General features: G+C 45.7%; 2 protein-coding genes across 3 annotated transcripts in view; one reads left to right on the forward strand and one right to left on the reverse strand.

Moving 5' to 3' along the window:
• LOC115463476 (gastrula zinc finger protein XlCGF26.1-like) overlaps positions 1-4,520 on the forward strand; it is a 53,529-nt gene extending 49,009 nt beyond the window's left edge. For both annotated transcript variants that reach the window (XM_030194018.1, XM_030194026.1), the window contains one exon: positions 2,282-4,520. In XM_030194018.1, coding sequence (XP_030049878.1) covers positions 2,282-3,903 — 1,622 coding nt within the window. In that variant the 3' untranslated portion in view covers positions 3,904-4,520. The remainder of the gene's footprint in view (positions 1-2,281) is intronic.
• LOC115459803 (zinc finger protein 271-like) overlaps positions 1-22,852 on the reverse strand; it is a 258,826-nt gene that overhangs the window by 145,793 nt on the left and 90,181 nt on the right. The gene's annotated exons all lie outside the window — the stretch shown is intronic.

Below are 22,852 nucleotides of genomic sequence, written 5' to 3' on the forward strand. Positions count from 1 at the left end.
GATATCAGTGATGCATATTTCCCCAAACTATCAGTATGATATTGTAAAACCAAAATTCCCATCTACTAGACTGCAAAAAACTGTGAATCAGAAAGACTAGTGTGCTAGGCCAAGTTAAAATACTATTGATGTAACAACAAATAATTCTTTTAGAGGACCCTCAAGACACCTTTGTAGTTCACATATCCCAAAACTAACATGTTCCAGTTCATAAATTCAGAAAGAAACACTTTTTTCCCACCTGAGCATTTTATTTTTCCAGTCATGTTGGTCCCAGTGAGTTTCTCTTCTTCTTTCCAGTCTTCTTCCAACTTTCTCCAGTGGCTGTCTTTGTCCTTTCTTCTCTCTCCTTCTGTCTTCTTCTATTCCCTCACATCCATCTTTCCCTTTTAGCTCTTTGCTCCCTTTCTTTCTGCCTTTCTGTCAACTCAAATTTTACTCTCTTTATTTTCTTTTCACATACCTGTCATCTTTTCATCTCCTCTCCATCCCTAGCTGTCCAATTTCTGATCTCACTCCTGCCCCAGTCTTCCATTCCCTTCTGTCACCTCCCCATTACCACATTATTACCCTCACCACCCTCCTCTCGCTCTTCTCCTTGACAAACACCTCCCACATGGTTTCACCATGTTCAGCTTTTCCTTTTCCTCCACCTTTGTCGCTTTAGTATCTCATCTTTCTCCTTCTCTCTACCCCCACCTTTAGAGCCCATCTTTACTCTGTCCACAACTGTTGTAACCAAACATCTTCCGTCCCCCCCCCCCAATCATTTATAGCCTGTCCTCGCCCTGTGCCCTCTTTATTCCCTACCCCAGTAGTTCAGCTTCTCTCCTTTCCGGCCTACAGTGTAACTTCTTCTTTTCTCCCTCTCCAAGCCCTCATAGTCACCATCTTCCGCCTCTCTCTGTCTCCACTCAATTTTCTTTTCCTCTTCCCCAATTGTCAGTATCTCCCCTCTGTTTCCCTCTTCATATCTAGAATCCCACTCTCTTCCCTCCCCTTCTCCCCATTTTGCTCCCTATCCAGCTTTTCTTCTTCTCTCACCCACCCACCCACCAATGGTCCAGGTTTTCTTTTTCTCCCCCCCCCCCCCCCCCCCCCCGCAGTCCAGTTTCTCTGCCCTTTGCCCCTTCTGCAATTCACAATAGCATCCCTCCCTCCTACCCCTGTCAGTTCTCTTCTGTTTAGAGCCTTCTGTTTGAAACAGGAATGCTTCTCACTCCCAGTTCCTAACTGAAAAGGAAGGTGAAGTCTGTGCTAGAGGAATTGAATTCTACAACTGTGTAAATAAGGGCATGCCAGATAAAAAAAAAAGACAAAATATGTGAGACCAAAGGTAAAAGGATTAAATGAAGACTTTGGATACCTAGGTTTTCCAGATGTCTTGAAGGATCCTTAATTTCCAGTATGAAGCAGGTTAGTTTAATTCTGCATCACTTCACATCTTGGAAATTGGGGTGACAGCTGTGTCCATATTGTGCACCTAATAAGCAGACATCTCCCAAGTAGAATAATAAGGCCTAGGACAATATTCCTGTCAGGATGTTGATAGGCCATTGCCTAGGAGCCCAGACAAAGATCACCTAAAGTGGGTCTAGCTTCATTGATTATCACATTATCTTAACATGAACCAGTCGCTCTAGTTAAGACAAAATTTAAATTAATAATAATTATTTTTGTCTTTTACTCCCCTTTATCTAGATCATGCTAAGACGATCTCTCCAGATTTTCAGTGGCACTATCTGGGTGAATATTGCTGAAAATCTGGGTATAACGCCTGTTCACTGAGTCATGTGCCTGGATAAGTGCCGCTGAATCTCAGGCCCTTTATCTTCTATCTCGTTTTTTTTAGAAACTGCTCTTCTTTAATAATTTTCAGACACATTTAACAGGTTGACTACAAACATTGACATCATATCTCAACATATTCCATTCATAAGCTGTTCTTTCTGTAGGATAGGGTGACGACAGAATTGCCCTGACAAAGGCTCTGTTGCCAAAGGAGTCTGGAGCTGGGGTTGTTACTTCATCACTGTTGAAGAAACTCCCTGAGAACATAGATTATCCCCTTCTCATTCAGACCATTCCTCATGGCTCTTATATCTCATCCTCCTACAAACTTGCGCTGGGTGGAGACGATCCAACCATTTGCAAATAAGAACATATCACTTCTAAAGCCACACCTAGAACCTGTCCCTTCTCTTATTCTACACATGTAACATTTTAGAAACTGCTCCTATCTTCTACCACATCAATAATGTCTTTTGTTTATATCCTCTAGATCAGCTACTCCCACAAGAAAGAAAGAGAGAAAAGAATCAACATAAAGATTCTGTAAAAATAGAACAAAGCCAAAGACAATCGGAAAATGTCTATGAGAATATTTTCCAGGATCCTAAGAGGAAAAATGCAAAGAAGGATCACCAGGAATCAGAAGAGAAAAGAGACACTGCAGGGTACTCGCTGGATGGAGTCACGAAGTGTGAGAGAAGTTACAGGGAGGTCTCTAACATCAATGGGTACCAGACAGAGAGACCCTTCCAAAGTACTAATAGTGATCACAGGGCTTCTTACCTTGAGAAACAGCACCAAATGATGCATGCAGGGAACAAACCATTTACATGTGCTGAGTGTATTAAAAGCTGCAGGCAGCTCTCAGTGCTGAAAATGCAGCAAATGATCCATTCAGGAAAGAAACCATTTACATGTGCTGAATGTAATAAAAGCTTCTGTTATATTTCAATGCTAAAACGGCACCAAATGAGCCATACAGGAGAGAAACCATTTGCATGTACTGAGTGTAATAAAAGCTTCACTCACCTTTTCACGCTAAAGAGTCACCAAATGATCCATACGGGAGAGAAACCATTTGCATGCGCTCAGTGTAAGAAAAGCTTTCCTCAGCTTTCAGCGTTAAAACGGCACCAAATGATGCATACGGGAGAGAAACCGTTTACATGTGCTGAGTGTAATAAAAGCTACTCTGACCGTTTGACGCTAAAGAAACACCAGATGATCCATACAGGAGAGAAACCGTTTATATGTGCTGAATGTAATAAAAGCTTCAGACAGCTCTCGGGGCTGAAACGTCACCAAATGATCCATACGGGAGAGAAACCGTTTACATGTGCTGAGTGTAATAAAAGCTTCAGACAGCTCTCAGGGCTGAAAAGTCACCAAGTGATCCATACTGGAGAGAAACCATTTACATGTTCTGAGTGTACTAAAAGCTTCTCTCATCTTTCAAATCTAATAAGTCACCAAATGATACATGCTGGAGAGAAACCATTTACATGTGCTGAGTGTAATAAAAGCTTCTTTCATGTTTCAAGGCTAAAAAGGCACCAAATGATGCATGCAGTGGAGAAACCATTTATATGTGCTGAGTGTAATAAAAGGTTCTCTCAGCTTGCAAACCTAAAAAGTCACCAAATGATGCATGCAGTGGAGAAACCATTTGCATGTACTCAGTGTAATAAAAGCTTTACTCACCTTTCAAAGCTAAAAACTCACCAAATGATTCATACAGGAGAGAAACCATTCTTGTGTGCTGAGTGTAATAAAAGCTTCTCTTTCCTTTTCAAGCTAAAGAATCACCAAATGATCCATACGGGAGAGAAACCATTTGCATGTACTGAGTGTAATAAAAGCTTCTCTCAGCTTTCAAACCTAAAAACCCACCAAATGATGCATACTGGAGAGAAACCATTTACATGTGCTGAGTGTAATAAAAGCTTCTCTCAGATTTCAAACCTAAAAACTCACCAAATGATGCATACTGGAGAGAAACCATTTATATGTGCTGAGTGTAATAAAAGCTTCTCTCAGCTTTCAAGGCTAAAACGGCACCAAATGATGCATGTTGGAGAGAAACCATTCAAAGAAAATACAAATAGAAAATAACACAATCGAAAAGATTCTTCTACAGAGAAAAATAGGCACAGATTGCAAAGACACAAATAAATTATACAAACTAATAAACAGCTTACTTAACACCAAAACGGTAACTACACCGAATGCAAACCTCCTACATGCAGACAAACTTGCCAAATACTTTGATGAAAAAATTACCAATCTACGCAAGAATCTGCATCAGCAAAATATTAATCCAGAAACCTTCATAATCAAACTAGATCTGAACCCAAGGGAATACCCAGCAGCCCGTATTGGAATAACTTCACTCATCTAAGCACCGAAATAATAGCTCACGCACTCAGAAAATTCTTCTCCACCCACTGGCAACTAGACATCTGCCCCAACTATATAGTGGAAAAAACTCGTAATCAATACATCACAGAACTCACAGACCACCTTAATTGTCTATTCAAAAAAGGCCCATTCCCACAGGACAGAGGAAATATACTACTAACTCCCATCCCAAAAGACACCAACAAAAAGCAGAAGATACCTCGAATTACAGACCGATAGCATCCATACCCCTAACAACCAAATTAAAAGAAGGCATAGTCGCTAAACAACTAACAGAATATCTCACTGATTTCAACATACTGCACAAATCTCAATCTGGCTTCAAACCTCACCACAGTACAGAAACCATACTAACCACACTCCTGACCAGATCCAAGCAGGAAATAGCAAGGGGTAAAAACATCCTCCTACTCCAATTTGACCTATCAAGCGCATTCAATATGGTCGACCACCACATACTACTGAGAATCTTCGACAAGATAGGAATTACAGGAAAAGTACTCTCCTGGATCAAAGGATTTCTGACATCCAGAATATGCCAAGTCAAATCAAACTCAGATATATCTCTACCTTGGAAAGTGGAATGAGGAGTCCACAAGGATCACCGCTCTCACCTATATTATTCAATCTAATGATGACACCACTGGCTAAATCTCTATCCAAATAAGGCCTCAATCCAGTTCTCTATGCAGATGACATCACCATCGTCGGGGCGCAAGGACACAGAATGCCACTCGGTTCACCAATCTGGTAAAGCCTAGCAGCACCATGTGTCACCTGCCCCCCCCCCCCCCCATCAGACTCTGGCTTGGCAGTCTCTGTAGCGGGTGCCCGTGCTTCGCAATCCAAACGACTGTTCTCTAAATCTCTCCAGCAATGTTTGTCTGATAGTCGGGCGGAAATTAAAACGACAAAGAAAGAAATTTGGATAGAATGGACGTCCTTGGTGTTGATCATAGGGAGCTGGGGAGGGGGTGAGTGGAAGATCTGGAGGCATGTGTAGTGGAACATTCTGAGCAGCTAACTCAGTCTGATTCTCGCCTTGCGTGGCTTGTGGATCAACTGGATGACATACATTACAAACTGACCATTTGGAAAACTGAAGATGCAGAAAGAATTTAAGATTTTGTGGTGTCCGTGAATTGGATGAATCGGAGAACATTTCCACCATTATCCATCCTCTCTGTGAGCAGTTGCTGGGAGAGAATGGGTGGCATGGAGTCCATTATGCTAGAGAGAGCACATCGGGTTTTGGGGAGGCCAATTGGTAATCAGCCCAGAGACACTGTTGTTCCCTTAGCTAAGTTCACTGACAAAGAACATCTCCTCCAAAGAGCTCGGCAGGTTTGTAACCTGAAGTTCAGTGAAGCCAGGGTCACTGTCTTTCAAGATATGTCTCACTTCACACTGTCCCAGAGGTGCATCATGAAACCGGTTTTGGATATTTTAATCAAAGAAAAAATCTCATACCACTGGGCCTTTCCATTTGCTCTCTGTTTCACCATCCAGGGCAGATCATAAAGACCCCGTTGTCTGGAAGAGGCATGGAAGGTTCTGTTGGAAACGGGCATTATGAATTCCCCGATGCCTAAGGTGTTGGTAGCTTCAGCTACGAGAGTTAAATTTCAACAGTGGCAGAGGGTCTCTCCAAAAAAAAAACAAGAAAACTCCTCCGCCTGTGTGAGTCTCTCATTCGTTTTGAAATTTCCACTCTGTGTCTTGGCTTTATGGAACATTGAATAGAATTGCGGGACTTTTTTTTTTTTTGTTACATTTGTACCCCACACTTTCCCACTCATGGCAGGCTCTATGTGGCAGGCAATGGAGGGTTAAGTGACTTGCCCAGAGTCACAAGGAGCTGCCTGTGCCGGGAATCGAACTCAGTTCCTCAGTTCCCCAGGACCAAAGTCCAACACCCTAACCACTAGGCCACTCCTCCACTTTAAACAGTCTGGTTAAATATGGATATGTTTTAACTTTACTCTCTGCTATGTGTTCCATCTCCCCTTCCCTCCCTCCCCTCCCTTTCTCCTCCCCCCTTTTTTTTCACAATAAGCTGCAGATGTATGAATGTTGAGAGGTCAAATGTGTGGTTATGAGGGAGGGAGGTGAGTGAGTATGGGGAGGGTCTGGGTAGTGTATTTGGTGCTTTGGGTTTGTAATGGAAGATGTAAAGGATTGCTTTTCAACCCTGCTTTGATCGATAATGAAGTCTGAAATCTTCTGTCTTTGACCGAAAGTAACTTTTCTTGTAAATACAAAAATAAGTTGGAATGCAGAAGATAAGACACCACTCTAATTAATTTGGCTTGTGAAGAGGAGGATGGCGCTTATTTTCGAAGTTCAGCCTGGCCACCTAAACTTGTAAACATGTGACCACATTCCCACAGTATGGCTTGTTTACCTAAACAGAGACGCATTCTGTAATTTTCCTCAGCTCTGAACATGAGTTCTAAGCCTAATAAAAAGGGGAGTTTCTTTCGGTGAAATTGGGGCTCATCTGTGGGTGGATGCATCGTGCAGAGACTTGTTCCTGGTCATAAGGAGACTTCAGGCTTTCGCTGTAACGTGCCTCCTGGCTGATGAGATAAGGGCCTGAAATTCCTGACCAGTGATGTTGTATGTATAATATGTATATATTGTTTATTTATTGGTTTTATCTAACCCAGAGGTGTGCTCCATGCACTCCTGTAGTTAGGGAGAATGAAAGTGCACGCCACACGGATATGAGAAAATACTGAAATTTGTATTCACTTACCAAGGTAGAGAAAATAGACAGCCAATAATAGTAATGTTTACAAAGCTTTTCTCATGGGAGCGTACATGGGTGCATATGGATGCAGTCTCACAGTACATCTCCGCAGAGGTCTGAGATACAGTCACTTATATATGGAAAACCTAACATTGAGTCTATGGGATGTATATAATTAGACCTGCCTTTTTTATGTTCCTCTTTGCTTCTAAAGCTGATTAAGATTAGCAGGGTGGTCCAAAGCAACATGATACCGATAACAATGTTTATTGCTTACTTCACAGTCCATTTCACCATCAACCTTTTATTTTTATGCCCCCTCCCCCGTACACATTCTGTCCTACGCCTCTGGCTGGAACAGTTTAGCTTCTTAGTCAAAAGCCAGCTTGTCACAAAGCTTATTTCTGGGTCAAAGGACAGGATTTTAGGAACAGGCAAACAGCTTTAGGCCTCTGGACTTTGGTTCAGAGTAGGCCCAAACAGGTTAATTATTATCATATCCCCCCTTGAAGGCCTGTGTAAGCAAGGGCTTTACAAACAGGGATAAGTAAGATTGATGGTGTTGGGAGGTTTCCCAAAGCGCACCACAATCCAGTCCTGCAGCTGGGTCTGTGACCTGTCTTCAGGTGCAGTATGTTTGTACCCCGGTCATATGCTGTCTTAGGTTGCAAGCGGGAAGTAGGCACTCACTTTACCCGTCCTGGCCACACGACCTCCAGAGCACTAAGATATACAAGTAAGCCAAGAGAACATAGAACAATGTGGTCAGAATGTGTATCAAATAAACAATTGGAAACCGTACCCCCCCCCCCCCCACTTGGACCTGATATTAATTGTAACTTCCAATATTCCCCGTGGTTGCTGAGGAAAAGGACCGGATTAGCAAGAATAAGATATGGCATATCCTATAAACTAAGTAATAATTGCCTAAAACCAATGAAACATAATAAGTCCTATAGTAAGCTGCACCTAAAACTAATACATCTTATAATAAACCTAAAATAAACATGTCATATAATAAACTTATCCTAAAAGTAATATGTCGTATAATAAAAAGAAATTATATATTGATATGTAATGTTTCTTGCAGGGCAAAAAGCTTGTCCTGTAGGTCTTATGTCTTACTACGAGCAGTTATATATTTTGGCAAGGTATTGAAGTAATGGATTACATATTATCCTAACAGCAGTCTTACACAACAGCATTCATGTTTTCATATTCATCACTAATGTTACGGTCTATGTCATAGAGTCCAGCATCAGCATTGCGGTTATAATAAATATAATTAATCCAGTCAACATTTTTAAGTCGCCCACCAGAAAGTAGACTCTAATCCCGCAGCAATTTGGTTGCGGGCCTTATACTCATCAGGTATGCCCCTTGGCACGCCTATAGCGTCCAGGTAAACTGCTTCATCGAATGAACCTGGGACTTCTTCTCTCTTTCTCCTGAATTTTGTTTGGCTAGGGATGGGTTTATCACCACGTTGTGATGCAATAGCAATGGGGATTATCAATTGAACCAGGGCACACTGTCCTTGCCATTTACGGGGCAAGGTTGTGCAAAGTGTTTTATTCCCACAATACCACCACACATCTGCCCGAGAGCATGTGAAATCAGAAAAATCCAGATTACCACTAGATGTGATAGTGGTGTTGCATGATGATAGATCTCCCACCAAATAGGGGTTTGTAACCTTTTCTCTGCGAATGCAGGTTGTGAATTTGGTTCCTGATATAGGTGGCTTGAATCTTGGGGGTACCTTCTGGCTGCCTTTGGGTGTCTCTGGTAACAAAAAACTGAGGGATAGACAAGATTGATCATTAGTTTTGGTACCATGGAGTAATTTTAACATGCATATAGCACCATTATAGTCATTAATAAAGTTCAAAGGAAAAGGAACAACTAAAGGTTCTTGGCCAGCAGAAGCGCATACATAACAATCAGTGACATATATCGTACCCAATCCAACCACAGATTTAGATCACTGTAGCCTGTCTCTATGGCAAAAGTTTCGCTGAGGTCAGTGATATTTAGAATTTTAATTGGGACTTTAGCTTCTTCAGGGGCTTTAGGTACTAAGGGGTTCATGTACTAAGGGGTTCATGGGATCTACTCCAGGTATCAGGGAACGGGAAGTAGGTTTGAGTTTTGAGGGTTCAATGGTCAGGATCCTAAAGCGGGCCATAAGGTCTGTAATAGTGGCGTCTATTCCAATAACAGCAGCAGTATTAATGCTAATATAGTTGCATCTATACCCAATAGCAGATCGATAATAAGTCAGGTGTATTATACTATGAGCTCCCGTAACACAATTAGTTTAGAGATAAACAGAAAGCAATGCAATATTAGTAATGTATCTTCAGTGAAGATAAGACCAACTGTGTATATGATAATGCTCCTGATTAGGGGTCCGAAAATAGTAATGGTAAAATCAAGAGTCAGTAATTCCAGGTTCTGTCCTTGAGGTGTACCCAGGAACTGTGGTCTTGTAGCTTGGCTGAATTGATCAACGTATACAGGATTCTTTCAGGTCTTATGGGTACAGTATTTTCTGTGGACCAGGTCTGTTATTTTCAAGGCCTTGGGATTTTCTGAACTATCCAAACTATCCCCCCTTCTGTCTGGCAATTTCCTGGGAAATGTAAGACAGAAGTGTTATAAAAGATTGTAAATAGTACCAGTACAAAGGGATGGGAAACCACAGGATACAAACAGTAAAGAAACATCAAGGAATCTAGTAGAAGGATAAGGCATGGGTAAAAGTAGAAAACTATATATATATAAACATCCAGAAAACCAAAGTACATAATATCTATGTATAAATGTCCATGTAACAGATGAATTAACAGTGGAGGTGACAAAGCAGTACAATTTTATGGTTTATAATGGGCTAGAAAACCCAGATCTTTGTTAAGTCCTGTCTGGTGGGTGTCAAAATATTTAATCATTCTGACTTCAAAGGTCTTACGTTCCTGTATTGTTTTAAAGTTACCTTTCAGGATTCTTACTATGAAATCACTGGTACAGTGTTCTGGTTTTGTAAAGGGGCTACTTTGAAAGTGAAAGCTTGCCTGTAATTTAAATTTGAAAACTGCCTAGGGGAAAGATACCTGCAGACTCTAGTACCTGTCCCCCCCCTTGGAGGTTGAAGGAGGAGGTTAGAGTGAGGAACTGAGAAGCGTAAGAGTTGGATGGGTCGTCAGCGTGTATGTTAAAGTCACCAAGAATGAGGGACGGAGATGAGGGTTCAAGAAAAACGGAGAGCCAGGCATCGAAGTCGGTAAGGAAGGAAGAGAGGGACTTATCAGGGGGTCGGTAAATGACTGCAACTCTGAGTGGCAGTGGGTAGAATAGACGTATGGAGTGTAATTCAAAGGATGAGAAGCAGTGAGACTGAGGTAGGAGGAGGGGTTGAAAACTGCAGGAGGGCGAAAGTAGAAACCCGACACCTCCTCTGCGGCCAACTGAGCTGGGAGTGTGGGAGAAGAGATAACCTCCATGGCATAGGGCCGTGACTGAGGCAGAGTCGTCGGGGGTGAGCCAGGTTTCAGTTAGGGCGAGCAGTTGAAGGGAACTGGAGATGAGGTCGTGGGTAAAGGAAAGTTTGTTGCATACCTAGTGGGCATTCCACAGGGCACACGAGAAGGGAAGGGAAGAGGGGGGAGGAGGGGAATAGAGATGAGATTGGAGATGAGATTGGAATTGTTTGCATGGATAGGACGAGGACAGGTGTGGGGGACCTGGATTGAGATTGATGTCTCCCGCGGATAGCAGGAGAAGGAGCAAGAGAGTGCGGAGGAGGGTGGGGGAGGTAGGGCGACGAAGACGGGATGCGCTTAGGAGGAATGGGGATGGGTTAATGGCAGGAAGGAAGTGTTGAAGGTTGAGAGCTAGGAAGGAGGAGGGGGACAGGAGAGATGGTGAGGTGTTGAGGGACGGGATGGGTAAGGTATTGCAGTAGTGTGAGGTGCTTTCAGGCTCAGAAGCAGGTTGGGATGGGCAGTGAGTTCCTGTGGTAGGGGGAGAGGCAAAAGATTAGGAAGGGACAGGGCTAGGAAGAGAATGTGTATAGGGGCCATATGTAGTGACTGAGGTGTTTTCAGGTGCTAAGCAACAGTCATGGACACAGGCACTAGATGAGATATAGCAGGAAAGCAGGACTGGAGGCTTAAACTGGAACAGCAGGTCAGCAGGCAACAACTTGGAACAGATGGGCTGGCAGGCAGGCAGGTAGTTTGACGGGCAGGTTGGCAGGTAGGTTGAAGGGCTGGCAGGCAGGTAGGTAGGTTGATGGGCTGGCAAGCAGGCAGGCAGGTAGGTTGATGGGCTGGGAGGCAGGCAGGTTGATGGGTAAGCTGGCAGGCAGGTAAGTTGATGGGCTGGCGGGCAGGCAGGTAGGTTGATGGGCAGGCTTGAAAGGCAGATAGTTGATGGGCTGGCAGGCAGGCTGGTAGGTTGATGGGCAGGCAGGTAGGCTGGAGCTGATATAGTAGCGGGCAGGCAGGTTGATGGGCTGACAGGCAGGCAGGTTGGTTGATGGGCTGGCAGGCAGGCAGGTAGGCTGGAGCTGATGTGATAGCGGGTAGGCAGGCGGGTGGGTAGGTAAGGGCTGGCAGGTAGGCAGGAGGTAGGTTGATTGAAGGGCAGGGAGAGCTGATGCACAGCAGGCAGGTAGGTAGGCTGGAGCTGAGGCAGTAGCAGGCAGGTCCCAGCTCTAGTGCTCAGTGAGCTTTCAAGTGTGTGGGTCGGTGCGGTCCTGGGTTGATACGGCTCTCATCGGTGTTCACGGTTAGTGGAGCTCAGTTTATTTTTCCAGATAGGCTCGAAGGTCTCTCTCAGCCAATGTCTCTGGCAGCCCCACCAGGCGCAAATTATTTCGTCGGGACCGATTTTCGAGGTCCTCGATCTTCTCCAACTCTGTGAGTCGCGCTTCCAGCCTAGGCTGCGCCATTGATATCTGCTGCACGGAGTCCTCAACGGTCCCCACACGCTGCTGTACTTCTTGCAGTTATGAGGCCAGAGTCACGTAGCGCTCCTCCATTCCCTCCAGCTTGTCCAAAACCAACTGGAGTTTTTTGCCCAGCGTCTGCTCCACCGCTGCCGCCACCTCCGAAGTAATTTCAGCCATCTACAACGAGCTGGGTGACGGGGCTGGTGACGGCGGGGACGCTGCCTCCGCCATTTTGGGATCTTGCGGGCGGTTTTTATCCTTGGCCTCACGTCTCGCTGGCTTCACCAACATGGTCACCCCCGACTTCTCTGCTTGTGCCTGGACTATAGCGGGTTGCTGCACACTCAATCCCAGCTAGATCCTGGGAAAGAAAAGGGCTTATTTTTGCTGGTTAGTGTGGGTCCACCGGAGGAGTACTTCCACACGTCCTCACCCCTCTTATCTTAAAAAACCTGGCACATCCTTGCTTTGCATTTATCTCTGAAAACATGTCCATGTTTTACGTTCTGTCAAGGAAGGAATTTGAGATATTCTTACCTCTTCCTATTTGTTGCCACTGTTAAATGAGTTGAACAACTGAAGAGATCTTTCTTACTGTGAGCTCTTACATCACCCATATGCATTTGAGTCTGATCACTTTCACCGTCCAGTATTACCTATTTTGCATCCATTTATAAAAGGGTCTCCAACTGCAATACCACTTGGTTATTTAGATTAGGTTCCCTGTAAGTTATTGTATATTAGACATACTTGCCCGATTAAACTCAGAATTGGGGAACATTTGAGACAGATACAGATAAGGTTTCTTGTTTTCCTACTGCATCTGCTGGAGGTGGTATGTTTGGATGTGCAATATTGAGTTATACCAGCATCCCAGTTTCCTCATTGAGAGGATACTGCTAATTTTTTGGCATGATGGAAACAGTGCTTACGCTTCCACAGGAACCCATTCTCACAAGAATTTAATGGTACATTACAAAAAAATTCCAGTCAGCTCTCTCGGTCTCTCTCTGGGTTCGAGCCGCAACACTGCAGGCAAGGAAGGAACGGAACTTGAAACACTCTGGTGCGCACATGTAAGACTTGTCTCTGATTTTGTAGCACTCTGTGCTAAGAGATCACCACATGCATGCACCAGTAGATCAGGTGACATCTGATGCTCATGCCTGGGTCAGAGCTGAGGTCTGCGCATTAGCCCCGGAGCAGAGAGGATTAACAGTAACATAGTAAGTGACGGCAGATAAAGACCTGAATGGTCCATCCAGTCTGCCTGTCACACTCATTATCAATTCATGATTAAATCAACAATGAACGTGATATTATATACTTGATTATGGTCTTTCTTTGGAGGTTCTGGGACACAGACCATAGAGGTCCGCCCAGCCCTATCCTTATGTTCCAACTGCTGGAGTTGCCATCAAGGCCCACTGCAGCTTATTCGTCTTCTCATTTGCGGGACACAGACCATAAAAGTCTGTCCAGCACTGTCCTCATGTTCCAGTCACTAAAGTTGCTGTCTAAGCCCTTTCGAGCCCATCCTAAACCAGATTGCTATATACGAGACACAGACCATACAAGTCTGCCCGGTATCGGTCCTAGTTCATCACAGCTGGAGCTGCCATCTGTCACTCGACACATCCACACACATGCAGCCATTTAAGTTTAAGTTTTTTTATAACTTCTATTTTCTAATTAGAGATCCTCTATGTTTATCGCACACCTTTTTGAATTCCATCACCATTTGTGTGTCTACCACCTCCTTAATGGAAGGCTTTCCACATCTGTGCTGTTAAAGCAAGGAGGAGGAGAAAGAACTTGATACTCAATGGGTGAGAGGCTGCTGCAAGTGCAGCTTACGCTTCCATAGGAACCCCACAGGAATTGTTTCCGTTCCCATGCAGGTCTCTAGTACTAAGTCATTTTGAAGCTATATCTGCAGTAGGACAACAGACATTTTGCTCTGTTATGTGATATTTAAATATATTATATATTGGACTGACTGAAAATTATTACACTCAATTTGATATTTGCCGCATAGCTCTTAAGTATGAGCTTACCCCATTTCTCCTGTTTTGTAAGATTATACTTTTTTGCAATTATTTTTTCTGATGTTTCATAATATTTGTTAACAGTCTTAGAAAATTAAATAAGGGGTGCTTTAGGATACTTTTTTTTTTTTTGCTTTTAACACATTTTCTACATTCTTGTTTGTGGCACGTTACGATTTTTCCCTTTTTTTTGTTATCAATAGAAATCAAACAAAATAAAACATAGAAAAGAAAATAAGATGAAACCTTTTTTATTGGACATAACTTAATACATTTCTTGATTAGCTTTCGAAGGTTGCCCTTCTTCGTCAGGTCGGAAATAAGCAAATGTGCTAGCTGACAGTGTATATAAGTGAAAACATTCAAGCATTACTATGACAGTAAAATAGATACCATTGGAGATTCTACATGGAATGTTGCTACCATTGGAGATTCTACATGGAATGTAGCTACTATTGGAGATTCTACATGGAATGTTGCTATTCCACTAGCAACATTCCATGTAGAAGGCTGCGCAGGCTTCTGGTTCTGTGAGGCTGACGTCCTGCACGTACGTGCAGGACGTCAGACTCACAGAAGCAGAAGCCTGCGCGGCCACATTGGTGATCCGCAAGGGCCGACTTCTACATGGAATGTTGCTAGTGGAATAGCAACATTCCATGTAGAATCTATAGAAATCAAACAAAATAAAACATGGAAAAGAAAATAAGATGATACCTTTTTTATTGGACATAACTTAATACATTTCTTGATTAGCTTTCGAAGGCTGCCCTTCTTCGTCAGGTCGGAAATAAGCAAATGTGCTAGCTGACAGTGTATATAAGTGAAAACATTCAAGCATTACTATGACAGTCTGACAGGGTGGGAGGATGTGGGTGGGTCGGAGGTATGCATGGGGACATCAAAGCATATCATTGATATTCTAACAGGATGGGTGTGGATAGGTGAGGGGAGGGTGATCAACAGAGACATACAGCTTTATGGTTTATAATGGGCTAGGAACCCCAGATCCTTGTTAAGTCCTTTCTGTTGGGTGAAAGCAGTAAAATCCGAGTGTACGCTTGTTACAATTCTGTTCACCACAATGCTTACTTTTAAGCCAAGTTTCTGTACATCATAATCCTACACAGTGAGGCAAACTTGCGGGGGCCAACTGAAGGACTTGTTTTCAAAACCCATTAAGTCCATGTTAGTTGCACTGGACTTAGGTGTCCTTGTTAAAAAATTGAAGGGCTTATTTTATTTCATAAAGACAACATAGGCACACATGTTGCTTTATTAAAAAACCAAAAACCCCAAACAAACACAGTATACATCAATGGAGAGATTTATATTATTAGTATCTTCGTCTTTGAGCAAGACATGAATGATGTACTAAAACTGTATTTTCAGAATTAAACTATTTTTTTGGTCAAAATAATTGGATGTTTCCAGATGTTACTAAGACAACACAAGAGAGAGTAAAAGCGTTTATCAAATTAACAGACTAAAGAACTGGTAGGCAGATGATCAAAAGCCCGGCGCAGTTCCAAACAATGCTCTAAAAATAGCGCTTGAACAGCACGGGGTCAGAGAAAACAAAGGGGTAGCAGACCTCTGGGCCCCATTTGGTGCTCCGGCCTCCTCAGAACTTCCTAAGGGAGGGGGAGTTATGTTCCACAATCCTGAGATCTGTTTGTCAATCCTGACAGAGTGGATAGGTCATTTTTGGAACGTAGGAAAAAAGTGTCGCTGCCTAAAAAAAAAAAAAAAAGTGCATGAGACTAGGGGAGTGATTAAGGTGAGGAGTGGGCCAATTACCTGACTGGAAGTGATTTGAAGGTGAGGGATGGAATTGCAGATCTTTGTGGGGCCGGGAAGGGAGAGAGAGAGAGAGAAAAGAGGTGAGAGGGACTGACACAGGGTACGTATGCAGTTTGATTGAATGCACCACTGCCTGCCCAGTTGTGAACAGAGTAAGACAAGTCCCCCACAGGCCAACTCTCCGTCTCTTGGTGCTTTCTCCAGTGTGTAGTTGGTGCAGGAGTGATCCCCAGTTGCTCCCGCCATCTGCTACCACAATCTCTACATCGGCAACCATTTTTGGTAAGAGAGGACATGAGCAAAATCAACTGGCACTTGCTTCTGCCCCCCACTACCCACTAGAGCACCAAGGGCTACGTGGAAGGCCTGGGAGGGAGCAGCTGGACCCTGTGGTTTTGCCTTCTGCTGAATTTGAGCAACAGATTTTGGCTGTAGTTTCGGTTTTGGTCACTTTCTAATCCTAATACTATAGGTACATAATACCCTCTCCTCAAGTCACTTCACTGGCTCCCTATCCGTTTCCGCATACAGTTCAAACTTCTCCTATTGACTTACAAGTGCATCCACTTTGCAGCTCCTCAGTACCTCTCCACTCTCATCTCTCCCTACGCTCTCTTATCAGCCCCCTTCTCCTCCACCGCTAATTACAGACTCCATTCCTTCTATCTCGCTGCACCCTATGCCTGGAATAGACTCCCCGAGCCGGTATGTCAAGCTCCATCTCTGGCTGTCTTCAAATCTAGGCTTAAAGTCCACCTCTTTGCTGCTGCTTTTAACTCCTAACCACGACTCACTTGCTCAGTGCCCTCACTTATCACTCCCACCCCAGTAATTCCCCTACCCTTAGTTGTCCTTTTTTTGTGTGCCCTAATTAGATTGTAAGTTTTGTCAAGCAGGGACTGTCTCTTCATGTTCAGGTGTACAGCACTGCGTATGTCTAGTAGCGCTATAGAAATGTTAAATAGTAGTAGTAGTAATAATACATCTGACTGGTTTACAATTCAAATCAAAGCTAATGAGGATAAAGGTATATAAAATGTAAGTACATAAGTAATGCCACACTGGGAAAAGACCAAGGGTCCATCGAGCCCAGCATCCTGTCCACGACTGCGGAAGCTTGCCAGGTGCCCTTGGCCTGGATTGGCCGCTGTCGTGGACAGGATGCTGGGCTCGATGGACCCTTGGTCTTTTCCCAGTGTGGCATTACTTATGTACTTACGTTTTATATACCTTTATCCTCATTAGCTTTGATTTGAATTGTAAACCAGTCAGATGTATTATTACTACTACAAAGAACACAACAAGGCAAAAATTAAGCCAACACATGCAATCTGAAATGTATATGTATTAAAGCTAGAGTAAGAGGGATGTGCATTTGTGAAAGACCGGAACGATAACAAAAATGGGGGTCGTTCCAGCGTCTCAGGCCTGCTTTGTTTCATTTTAACGTTTAGCCCTTGAAGCTTTTTTTTTTTTTGTTACATTTGTACCCCGCACTTTCCCACTCATGGCAGGCTCAATGCGGCTTACATGGGGCAATGGAGGGTTAAGTGACTTGCCCAGAGTCCCACTAGCAACATTCCATGTAGAAGTCGGCCCTTGCAGATCACCAATGTGGCCGCGCAAGCTTCTGCTTCTGTGAGTCTGACGTCCTGCACGTACGTGCAGGACGTCAGACTCACAGAAACAGAAGCCTGCGCAGCCTTCTACATGGAATGTTGCTAGTGGAATAGCCCAAACAAAAAAACAGCACCACGGGCCTTTAAAATGGAACAAAGTTCTTTAATGAATGAGCCTTGACCCGACACGGGCCGTGTTTCGGTGACTAGCACCTGCGTCAGGGGTCACAGTGATGACGTGGAAAACTTGGGGAATAACTCGAATATTTTCATCTACAATATTCCTTACCCCACGTCTCACGTAGCAAAAGTTATAAAGCACCAAGGCACCTTCACTTTCTGTATCCAAATGGATGAAAAAAATGGCTGCCGAGAATTGAAGCGGCCTCGCAAGACTTCCGTTTCGGCGGCCATTTTTAATCTCGCTGAGACCGTCACAGGCAGCATACAGGATGCAGAGCAGCGCTCCGGGCAGGAAAGAGGGGGCTCTTTCCTGCCCCGAAGTCACTAGACCACCAGGGAAGATCATAACGGGAGGGGAGGTCCGCCACCCGCCCGCACGTCAGCTCGCCCATTTGTCCAGAAATCCGGACAAATGGGCAGGCTGGCCAAAACCCGTCCGGACGCCCAGACATGTCCTCAAAAAGAGGACATGTCCGGGTAAATCCAGACATATGGTAACCCTAATCCTGGGGAACTGGGTTCGATCCCCCCCTGCAGCACCTTGTGACTGTGGGCAAGTCACTTCACCCTCCATTGCTCCAGGTACAAAATAAGTACCTGTACTATGTAAACCACCTTGAGGGTAGTTGCAAAAACCATCGAAAGGCGGTATATCAAGTCCCCATTCCCTTTCCTTTATTCTTCTCCCTTGGGGGTGGAATGAAATGGCGACCATGACGCAGTGGCCAACACGCTCTTTCTTCTCCTTTGTGCGCGAGCCGCTTTATTGCAATTTGGTCGGGCCCTTTTTCTCCCTTATTATCGACTTCGCCTGAATTCAGCGGGGTGACTGGGAGCTTTTCTTTATTTCATTATCTTTCCCCTCCTCCCCCTTTTTTTGGCCATTGTGAATAGAGAAAATGGCGGCCGGCAGCGTAATCCTTCCGCTGTGACGCTCCGCTCTTCCCTTGCCTCACTAGGATCCCCGAAGCTTCTGATAGCGGACGATATTCATTCCCGCTGCTGAATCTCTGAGGAGAGGCGGGGGTGGAGGGGCGATTAGGGGTATTCCGCACTATTTATCTTGTGTGGTCAGTGTTCACTGACGAGTGTTTTTAATCCCCCCTGGCTAATATTCTCCCGAGCTTAGGTGCAGGGCTCACGCACCCAAAATATCCAGGAAATAAGAACCAGGAAGAATACAGGAGGTCTGCGTGTGGAGATTTATAGAATGTGCTATTAAATGAGAGAATGCAATATGTGAAATCAGGATTTAAGTTTATTTCTTCACAATTAGGATATTACAAGACATCAGTAAAGCCAAATTACAAATCAGTTATTTCACATATGAGAGGAAGTCAATCATACCATGAATTCTGACATTCTGAGCTCCTCTAATTATTACAGGAAATACAGCATGTTTTATACCTGTTTTCTTTGGGTTGTTCCAATACACGACATCATAATGACAACTGTTTATTTCCTCAGCAATCCTCCAGACCGTTCAAGACGCTTGGGTTATGCACTCCTACCAGCAGAGGGAGACTGAGAACACTAAAACTCCTTATACAAGTAGCCTGTGCAGACCCTCTACTAACCAGTATTTTCTCAGTGTCAGCAGAGGGTAGAAGTGTGCAGCCTGTGCAGTGTACTCAGTCTGGTAGGCCTGTTTGGGGGTTTCTGGGTTGGGATGTAAATATTAGAGAACCCACACTTGGATCTCTATTACAGGGTGTAAGTCCTAAGGGGCTTCTTATTCCCTATGAGGTGTCACACCCTGGTGGCTAGGTCCCTCCCCCTCTGCTCTTCCTGTGGAGGACTGCTTGACCTCGGCTACAGACTTTGTTCTGTACCCTTGAGGCGTTTAGGCATCAGAATTGAGGTTTAAAAAAAATAAAAATCTATATAAATAATTCTCACCTGAAGCTCACTCTGTGGCAGGGAAACACTGAAGCCCTGTACTGTTGGTAGGCTAGGCTGTCAGCACCACTTACTCTCAGTCATAGACCCACCCTTAGCCACGCCCCATCCAGACATAATTCACAACCCCAATGTTCTAATGAAGCCTCCAACTCATTTCAATGTTCTAAATTTGTAGTTGTAAGATCCCATGAGTGTCTGCCCCGCCCTCACGTCAAACGTGATGACTTTAGGGTGGAGCACAGACACTCAACGAATCAAGGAAGCCCATTGGTTAATCTCTGTTTCTACTCCCCAACGCAGCTGTCATTCCCATACACTCAAAACCAAACAATCGCCACTGCACCCCATCTCCCCGCTGTCACGTCTGTGGCCGTGACCACCCTCATACTTACCCTGTTTCTGGGAGTCAGTGGCTGTGCTGGCTTCTGCTTGTCTGTGTCTGTCTCTGTCTTAGTTTCTCTCTGGCTCTGTGTGCTGATTGCCTTACTGGATCTCACCTGTGTGGGCTATGCCTCTTCCAAGATGGCTGCCGACTCCTCTTTGCCAGTATCCAAGATGGCTCCTGCTTGTCCTTCCTGTGGGCTGACTTCTCTGTGTGTCAAACCTCTGTTTGGAGGCAAGGAGATTGCTGCAGCTGTGCCTCTGGTGTTGAAGGGCTTTATTAATCACTTAGAGACTGCAGCCTGGCCTTTGCATCGTCTAAGGGCCCTGGTATGTAGAGTGCTCTGTGCACTGCTACATTGTCCAGCTCAGTGTGAGTTCCTAGTGTTTGACTAGTTAGCTTGGGCACAGCTTTGCTTGTTAGCCTGTGTACAGCTTTACTAGTTCTCCTGTGTTTGCTCTGTGTGAGTTCCTAGTGTATGACTTGTTAGCTTGGGCACAGCTTTGCTTGATTAGCCTGTGTACAGCTTTACCAGATCTCCTGTGTTTGCTTAGTGTATTGCTTTGAACCTGCCTACTGCCGGAACCCGGACATTCCCTGCCTGCCTGCCTTGCTTTCGCCTAGGTGCCTGGGGGCACTTCTGTATCCTGATTCCTGCTGTTCCTGCTTGCAAGTTCCAGTTCCGGTTTTTCCTGTAAGCCCTGCCGGCTGCCCGAACCTGAGGGCTCAACCCTCGGGGAAAGGTGGCTAAGCGTAGGTGAAGCCTAGGTCCAGTGTGTTCCTGTCCAGCGGGTTCCGGTCCCGTGGGTTCCAGTCCAGTGGGTTCCGCTCCAGTGTGTTCCAGTCCAGCGGGCTTCACTCCTGTATGTTCCAGTCCAGTGGGTCCACTCCAGTGTGTTCCAGTCCAGCGGGCTCCACTCCAGTGCGCACCTGTCCGGTGCGTTCCAGTCCTGGGTATTCCTGTGTAGAACTCCAGTCCGGGGTTCCAGTCCAGTCTTGTCTCGTCTCTACCTTGAAGGTGATCTTGCCTGCCACTGCCGCTCCACGGTAGTGGCCCAAGGACTCACGAACCCAGTACTCCCGGGGAAGAAGCCTGACAGTATGCCAAGGTCCTCGGGAACGCAACACCCGCCCACACTCCTAGGGTTACCATTTTGTGTCCTCTGAAAAAGAGGACACATGTCACGCCCCTCCTACCCCGCCCCCGCCCCGCCTCATGCCACGCCCCTGCCACGCCCCCTTCAGGTCCGGGTTCCGCCCCTATTCCCCCCCCCCGTCACATAGTCCCCTCCCCCCCATCACATCCCCCCCCTCACTTACTGTCTAGCCCTGGTGGTCTAGTAGCGTCTTCTCTTCGGGGCAGGAAAGAGCCCCCTCTTTCCTGCCCGGAGCGCTGCCTGCCCTTGCCTGCTGCATCCTCCTCGGTATGGCTGGGGATTCAAAGTGGCCACCGAGAGTTGAAGCGGCCTCGCGAGAGTTCAACTCTCGGCGGCCATTTTGAATCCCCAGCCAGACCGAGAAGGATGATAGACAGGGGAGGCAGCGCTCCGGGCAGGAAAGAGGGGGCTCTTTCCTGCCCCGAAGACGTCACTAGACCACCAGGGAACATGGTAAGGAAGGGGAGGGGAGGGGACGGGAGACCACGCGCCGATCGCCCGCCCACACGCCCACCGCACGCACGCGCCTGCCCGCACCCGCGCCCACGTTTGTCCAGAAATCCGGACAAACGTGGGCGGGGGCAAAATCCGCCGGACGCCCCGGACATGCCCTCAAAAAGAGGACATGTCCGGGGAAATCCGGACGTATGGTAACCCTACACACTCCCCCTCACCTACCCTCCTGCAGCCGCTCGCTCACCATTCCACCGCACCCCCCCTCTCCTCTCCCACTCTGGCCATGCAGCAGGACGATTACTACACACAACTGGAACTGGCCCAATCTACTACAATGTAAGCAAGGAGGCCCATTGGTTAATCTCTATTTCCACTCCCCAACACAGCCGTCATTCTCATACACTCAAAACCAAACACACCTACGAGCTGCTGATACACATTGTCATTTTTTTCTCCTTCTTCTATCTGAAACACGTCTCAAGCTGTTATTACTGGGTAAACTGCGCCTTAACAGGTACAGGACAAAAGGTTTTTCTTTTGGTTTCTTACTGCACACCTTTTTAATTTATTTGAAAGCTGCAGATCTGTACATATAAATATACTACTACTACTTAACATTTCTAGAGCGTTACTAGGGTTACGCAGCGCTGTACAAATTAACAAAAAGGACAGTCCCTGCTCAAAGGAGCTTACAATCTAAAGGTCGAAATGTCAAGTTCGGGCAGTCTAGGTTTCCTGAATAGAGGTGCCGAAGGCAACATTGAAGAGGTGGGCTTTGAGCAAGGATTTGAAGATGGGCAGGGAGGGGGCCTGGCGTATGGACTCAGGGAGTTTATTCCAAGCATGGGGTGAGGCGAGGCAGAAAGGGCGGAGCCTGGAGTTGGCGGTGGTGGAGAAGGGTACTGAAAGGAGCGGAGGTTACGGGTAGGAACGTAAGGGGAGATGAGGGTAGAGAGGTGGGGGGGGGGGGGCTGCAGATTGGGTGCGTTTGTAGGTGAGCAGGAGAAGCTTGAACTGTATTCGGTACCTGACTGGAAGCAAGTGAAGTGACTTGAGGAGAGGGGTGATATGAGTATATCGGTCCAGGCGGAAGATAAGACGTGCAGCAGAGTTCTGAACGGACTGAAGCCGTTGCCTGTCAATCTGTGTCACTGAAAGAGTATGAGGGAGCTCCAGCTGCCTGTGGGCCAGGACAGGACTTAGCTGCTGGACGCCAGAAGCAGTGTCTCCTTAGGTTGACAGCAAATAGCAACCACCCCCCCACCAAGCACCTCGGTGGGAGGGAGGAAGGGAGGTCATGGGACCATGGAACTGGGAGGGAGGGGGAGGGACCCTTGAACTGGTAGGGGGACCCTGGAACGGGGAGGCGGACTATGGAACTGGGAGG

The sequence above is a fragment of the Microcaecilia unicolor genome, chromosome 1, assembly GCF_901765095.1.
Source record: "Microcaecilia unicolor chromosome 1, aMicUni1.1, whole genome shotgun sequence".
NCBI classification, from domain to species: Eukaryota; Metazoa; Chordata; class Amphibia; order Gymnophiona; family Siphonopidae; genus Microcaecilia; species Microcaecilia unicolor.